At 40.8% G+C, this 5,824-nt stretch overlaps 2 protein-coding genes across 2 annotated transcripts; both read left to right on the top strand.

Moving 5' to 3' along the window:
* LOC139330306 (duodenase-1-like) lies at nucleotides 1-2,844 on the top strand. Its single transcript, XM_070961145.1, has 5 exons — nucleotides 1-64; nucleotides 143-290; nucleotides 379-514; nucleotides 2,339-2,602; nucleotides 2,680-2,844. The coding sequence occupies exons 1-5, from the start codon at nucleotides 4-6 to the stop codon at nucleotides 2,842-2,844; spliced, it is 774 nt and encodes a 257-aa protein (XP_070817246.1). The 5' UTR covers nucleotides 1-3.
* A 1,736-nt stretch (nucleotides 2,845-4,580) lies between these two features.
* On the top strand, nucleotides 4,581-5,824 carry LOC139330307 (granzyme-like protein 1). Its single transcript, XM_070961146.1, has 5 exons — nucleotides 4,581-4,632; nucleotides 4,720-4,870; nucleotides 5,011-5,146; nucleotides 5,303-5,569; nucleotides 5,663-5,824. The coding sequence occupies exons 1-5, from the start codon at nucleotides 4,581-4,583 to the stop codon at nucleotides 5,822-5,824; spliced, it is 768 nt and encodes a 255-aa protein (XP_070817247.1).

Genomic DNA, 5,824 nt, shown 5'->3' on the forward strand with positions numbered 1-5,824 from the left:
AAAATGATGCATGTGCTGCACAAGCTCTTGCTTTTTCATGTTCTGACGTGTTTGGGAGGAAATGGTAAGATTACTAAATGTGTTATTTTCCAGCTCACAAATGAGACGTTACTTAATTTCTAATTTCTCTTTCTCTTTTTAGCACTCAGGAGTGAAATCATAAATGGTAAAAAATCCAAGCAGAAGTCGATGCTGTACATGGCCTCGGTGCAGAACGACACAGGTCATATATGTGGAGGATTCCTGATCAGCGAAGCGTTTGTAGTCACGGCTGCACACTGTGACTGCTTGTGAGTTACCTCTCCTCTTCAAGGAATCTTTGATTCACCTGAATATGACTTGAATAATTCTGTCAATTTCTCTTCGCTATTCATGCAGGAATCCCACAAGTGTAGTTCTTGGCACCCACGATCTGAAGAAGGTTGACAATGGAACGATGAGGTACTCAGTGAAGAGGTGCAAACACCCATCTTATGTGAACATTCAATCTGGGAACGACATCATGCTCCTCAAAGTAAGCAGAGATCTCTTTAACCTCATAATCCCAGGTTCACATCATGCATCTTTATGGTGAAATGATTTGCCTTTACTTTAAGTTATGCTGCATTACATGAGGTTCAGTGAAAATATGAATGGGTAAAAGTTAAAAAAAAAAAAAAAAAAACCTAGCACACGCACAGGACTGTCAGAGCAACAAGCACTGCAACTCACTAAGTCAACAATAACAGTAATAATTCACCAGCTGGTGCTGAAATAATAATAATTAGTGCTGTCAGGCGATTAAAAAAATTAATCTAATTAATTACAGGATTTGTAATTAATTAATCTAATTAATCGCATTTTAATCTCATATCTGCTAAAGGTCCCCAAATAAAGAATTTGAATTCTAGGACATTACAATTGACTGACATTCACATTACAGCTGGTGAATTCTTTTCATCACTGTAGTTCTCGACGGTAGCTGGAAATTAGAGTCAGATGACGCTATCTGAAACGCCTCTTTTAGGCCCTCGTCTTCCACGATTGAAATCGGCCTGCAATCAGCAGCAACCCACTTTGCGATTGAGTTTGTCAGTTTTCCTGTCGTGGCTCTGCTCATTCGTTTTCCTAACTCAGCAAGTGTGGGTTGGCGGAGTGAGCTCACGGTAGCACTAGCGGCACTAGCAGCAACTACATGTTTAGCGTTTAAATGATAATTCAGGCTGGAGCTGCTACGGTGATAGGAAAACTCTTTATTACACAAGTACAAATCACTGCGTTCTTGTTAATAGTCCCGTCTTTGTTCTTTTTATAAATAAACTTGCCGTTCAAAGGTCCAAGTAGGCTTGCCTCGCTCTCCGGTGTCGCATCCACGTCTGCTGTCACCCTGCTTTTGACTAGTGGCGCAGGTAGGATGCGACCTGCCACTGCAGCCTACGGGTCACTCAAAGGGCCAAATTTAAAATGCTTGCGCATTGACTTGCCACTCATGATTAATTGCGTTAATTTTTATAACGCGTTAATTTGCTGCGTAATTAATTAATCTAATTAACGCGTTAAACTGACAGCCCTAATAATAATTCTATTCGAGTTCAATACAGATGTACATTTAGAGTCTGCACTGGTACATACTGCTCCAGGAAGTAGCCATATGCTCACACTGTCCAACAAAACCTTCTCTCCTTTTACATGATGCTAAATAAAGGGGGCAGTAAACAAAATTGAAGCCTTAAATAGCGTTAAAAACTTACTCGAGTAAGATATCTGAGTTTAGCTCAGTTCAATCAGTACAGATCTTGACTGACTGACACACATTTTCCCTTCTGAGCTTGCCGTAGTTTTATGAGCTCGCTGCTGAGAGCGTTAAGTATAAAAAAAACATATATACTCAACTAGACTGCGACTGATACCAGTTCTACATTCCACATCCCAGAATCCACAGCTATTTTTTCTAGTAACTTTGTGGGCCTGAACGTGGCTGTATTACTGGATACCGGACTCAACGATTGTACCCATTCACTTGGATTGATTTAATACGCAAAACAACACTAACGTTAATTTAACGTTATTTACTGTTAAAAATAATAAAAGACACACTGCATCAACACAATTATCACAATAGATGAAGTAAAACACTTCCATAAGTTACTATGCAGCCTATGCTTTCTATTTTGGGGGATACTAAAGCATAAATTCCTGTAACTTGAATGAAATTAAACTAAATATCTAGAAGTCTACATAACGCAACAGTCAAACTTCACGACACTATCAGCAGTGTCACCTTCCAGATTTTATCTGTTAATCTGCAGTCTGTTAGAGAAATGAGGTGTGACCAGTTTGACTTATTTTATGTCTCCAGCTGTCAAGGAAAGCTCGCCTGGGCAAAAAAAAAACAATTAAGCCAATTCAGCTTCCAAGTCGTGAAATAAACCTGAAAGACAAAAAAAACTGCCGTGTCGCTGGATGGGGTGGAACAAGCTCTCACAGTGGAGTTGTTAATAATCTAGAAGAGGTGGATGTCCCTATCATCAAGCTGGAGAAGTGTCAGAGGATGTGGCACTATACCCTTCCTGCCAATGTTATCTGTGCCGGCGGATATGGCACAAAGAAAGGATTCTGCCAGGTATGCTTCCTGTCCTTCATAAAGCAAATATTTTGTAAGTAAAAATAATCTAAACTCAAGCTGCCTCCTCTTCACAGGGTGATTCTGGCGGTCCTCTGGTGTGCAACGGAAAGATGGCAGTTGGTGTTGTTTCCTTTAACAACAACTTTAACTGTGACTACCCAGACGTGCCCAACATCTACACAGACATATCCAAATTTCTTCCCTGGATCAAAGATATTCTCAAGAAAGAAACCTGTTAAATGGAACAAGGTTGCAAATTGTTTTTGAGCTGCGTTTGTATAAAATTTGGTTGTACTGTGGACGCGTTGCTGAGCCGCTTTGTTTGTGAAAAGCTGATGTCTGGCTCTCCTTTTGCTCTCTTATTCTGACCTCCGCCTGTATTGAAAGGGTGTAGTAGCAGGTGCAGCACAAATGAGTCTTTATTGTGTGCTTAAAGCCTGCAGCATTCACAATCAAAAGTTTTTATGGCACTCCACTTAAAATCATGTTCAGCTCCGGCCAATTGTAACATTAACAGACTCTTTAACGCTGAGCTTGGCTTAACAGCTGTGACTGTGGGAACATCAGTGCTCAAATCTGCAGCGAGCAAACTGTGGTTTCTGTGGTTCATCAAGGTTATCACACAATTCCGAGAAACAGCTTTGGGTTGTGGGTGTCATGAAGATTCACGGTCAAAGATAAATGATGTTGCAGCTTTTCGCTCAATATGTTTTAAAGATAAAAGTTCGTTTGATGTGGCTTCATACAGTAGTAGTATGCACAAGGAGGGCGAGAAGGAGTCCAAAATTAATAAAGTGAAGTCTGTTTTAAATGTGTGGCAATGAGTGGATCATTAAAACTGTGTGTGGAATAAACTGAGTCAAAGATATACAACCCTCTGAATCTAACCATACACGAAGTGTGTATGGTTGCTCTTTTAGACAAGTTAAGCTACTCACAAAGAAAGAAAGCTATATGCATCACCAGCAATATCTAAAAGACCACGTCCAGCACTGGAGCCTTAGTATTTGCATCGCTGCAAACACAACTGAAATATTTCACATTTGTGGACTGTTGGTGTAGTTGTTCCTCACTACGTAACCAAGCCCTTTCTCATCTTTTTGCTATTCTCTACATGCTTCCGCACTTTGAAATCTTTCATATCTGCTCTTGTTTCGTGGGGTTTATTGCATTCAAATCAGATTCATACTTTTCATTGAGATTTACTTTATATAACATATAATCCCATTTAGTACACATATGCTTGTTCGGGCCAGCTGACAGGTTCCACAGTCGATTAATAACAGACTCTATATCACTTGTCATGGAACACTGACAGATGATTCATGATGCACCTTTAGACTTCTAGCTATCAGTCAATGATCACATAACTTCAGAGCATTAGGTTTATAATTGTGAGAATAGCGACAGTCAAACCTGAAGCTGTAAACTGCGGTCTCTGCCACTCATTTAGTTTTTGGTGGAACATGTCAGTGACCAAAGTCGACAGCTGAAAGGTCTCACCTAAAAACGAGATTCATAACAGTTTGCTTCATCACCTCAATTCATCTAACCGAAGTTCACCTAAGACTAAGTGGTTAATCCAAACAGTGACAGAAATAACTAAATATAGATGTGGATAGAGACTCAAAGTGCCGTAGAAACAAAAGGAAAAGTATGAAATTACAGGGGAATAACTGGGTGAACATTACAGGCTGTGTTGAACACATTACATGCTGACAACATCATGCACGTATGTGTGTCAGGCTGCAGAACCACACGCTTCATATTTATCGTAACAACAGCAATACTGCACCATGCCTCATTCCTTTACTGACCACATGCACTCATCATAACAAGACACTTAAAGGTTGCACCGATGCGCAGAGGGTGCAGCTAAAGAAGTCCAGATGAAGCATGAGAAAACCACAATGAGCAAAGTGCTGTATAAAGCGGTGGGCTTGACACCCCAAAGAGACAGAAACAGGCTGCCGGCATGATGAAGACTCTGCACCAGTTTCTGCTTTTTCATCTTCTTGGACTTAACGGTAACATTACAAGGTCTGGTTACAAGTTTCAGGTCTACAAATGCTACATTAACTCAACTAATCCTTATTTTCTTCTCATCATTACAGTACTTGGGAGTGAAATTATAAATGGCAAAAACGTCCCGCAGAAGTTAATGCTGTACATGGCCTCAGTGCAGGACAGTAAAGACAGTCATGTGTGTGGCGGCTTCCTCATCAGTGAAGACTTTGTGGTCACTGCTGCACACTGCGACCGCCAGTGAGTTGCCTTCCTCTTCCAGTAATCTTTGATTCATGTAGCTAGACATCAAATCACAATTTTTCCGAAAAAGATGCATCACTTTGCGCTGCAAAATGCAAGCAAAACTACTGACAGCTTCTCAATAATCATTCACTCAGGAAGCCAACAAGTGTTGTTCTTGGCACCCACAATCTCAAGAAGGTCGATAATAAAACAATGAGATATGCTGTGAAGAGATGCAAGCATCCATCATTTGACAATGAACGAAATGGCAATGACATCATGCTCCTCAAAGTAAGTAGATGGTTAATCAGCCACACTTTGAAAACCAAGCACGTCGCTACTCACTCCATCTTCTAGAAATTCTTCTTCAGCTTGAGGTCTGATGGAGGATAAGACATGGCTTAAATTTGACTCATTCTAGTTTCTAGTGATTTTCTGTGTCTTCAGCTGTCCAAGAAAGCTCGCCTGGGCAAGACAGTACAGCTAATTCAACTTCCAAAGACTGAGATGAAAGTGAAAGACAAAGCAAAGTGTCGTGTGGCTGGATGGGGTCTCACGAAAACTGGTGGGAAAGTTGTTGATGTGCTGCAAGTGGTGGACGTGCCTATCGTTAACCTGGAGGTCTGTAAGACAGAATGGAGGAATGTTCGATTTAATCTTCCAGATAATGTTATCTGTGCTGGTGGATATAACACAACCAAAGGATTCTGTCAGGTATGTTTTCTTTCAAAGATATCTGGTCTCCAGCATAAATGGCTGCTCTTCGTAGATCCAGAGTAAACAAAGTCAGGTCCTTCCTCCTCACAGGGTGACTCTGGAGGTCCTCTGGTGTGCAGCGGGACGGCTGTCGGTGTCGTGTCTTTCAACATGAGGAAAAACTGTGACTACCCAAATGTCCCCAACGTCTATACAGATATATCAAAATACCTTCGCTGGATCAAAGATATTCTCAAGAAAAAGAATTGTTAA

The sequence above is a fragment of the Chaetodon trifascialis genome, chromosome 4 (assembly GCF_039877785.1).
Source record: "Chaetodon trifascialis isolate fChaTrf1 chromosome 4, fChaTrf1.hap1, whole genome shotgun sequence".
NCBI lineage: Eukaryota > Metazoa > Chordata > Actinopteri > Chaetodontiformes > Chaetodontidae > Chaetodon > Chaetodon trifascialis.

What these genes read in the sequence shown, in the direction of transcription:
- LOC139330306 (XM_070961145.1), top strand. Translation starts at nt 4, where the DNA reads ATGATGCATGTGCTGCACAAGCTCTTGCTTTTTCATGTTCTGACGTGT. An exon ending in GACGTGTTTGGGAGGAAATG is followed by an intron (nt 65 to 142) that starts GTAAGATTACTA and finishes TTCTCTTTTTAG; the next exon opens with CACTCAGGAGTGAAATCATA. An exon ending in GCTGCACACTGTGACTGCTT is followed by an intron (nt 291 to 378) that starts GTGAGTTACCTC and finishes CTATTCATGCAG; the next exon opens with GAATCCCACAAGTGTAGTTC.
- LOC139330307 (XM_070961146.1), top strand. Translation starts at nt 4,581, where the DNA reads ATGATGAAGACTCTGCACCAGTTTCTGCTTTTTCATCTTCTTGGACTT. An exon ending in TCATCTTCTTGGACTTAACG is followed by an intron (nt 4,633 to 4,719) that starts GTAACATTACAA and finishes TCATCATTACAG; the next exon opens with TACTTGGGAGTGAAATTATA. An exon ending in ATGACATCATGCTCCTCAAA is followed by an intron (nt 5,147 to 5,302) that starts GTAAGTAGATGG and finishes CTGTGTCTTCAG; the next exon opens with CTGTCCAAGAAAGCTCGCCT.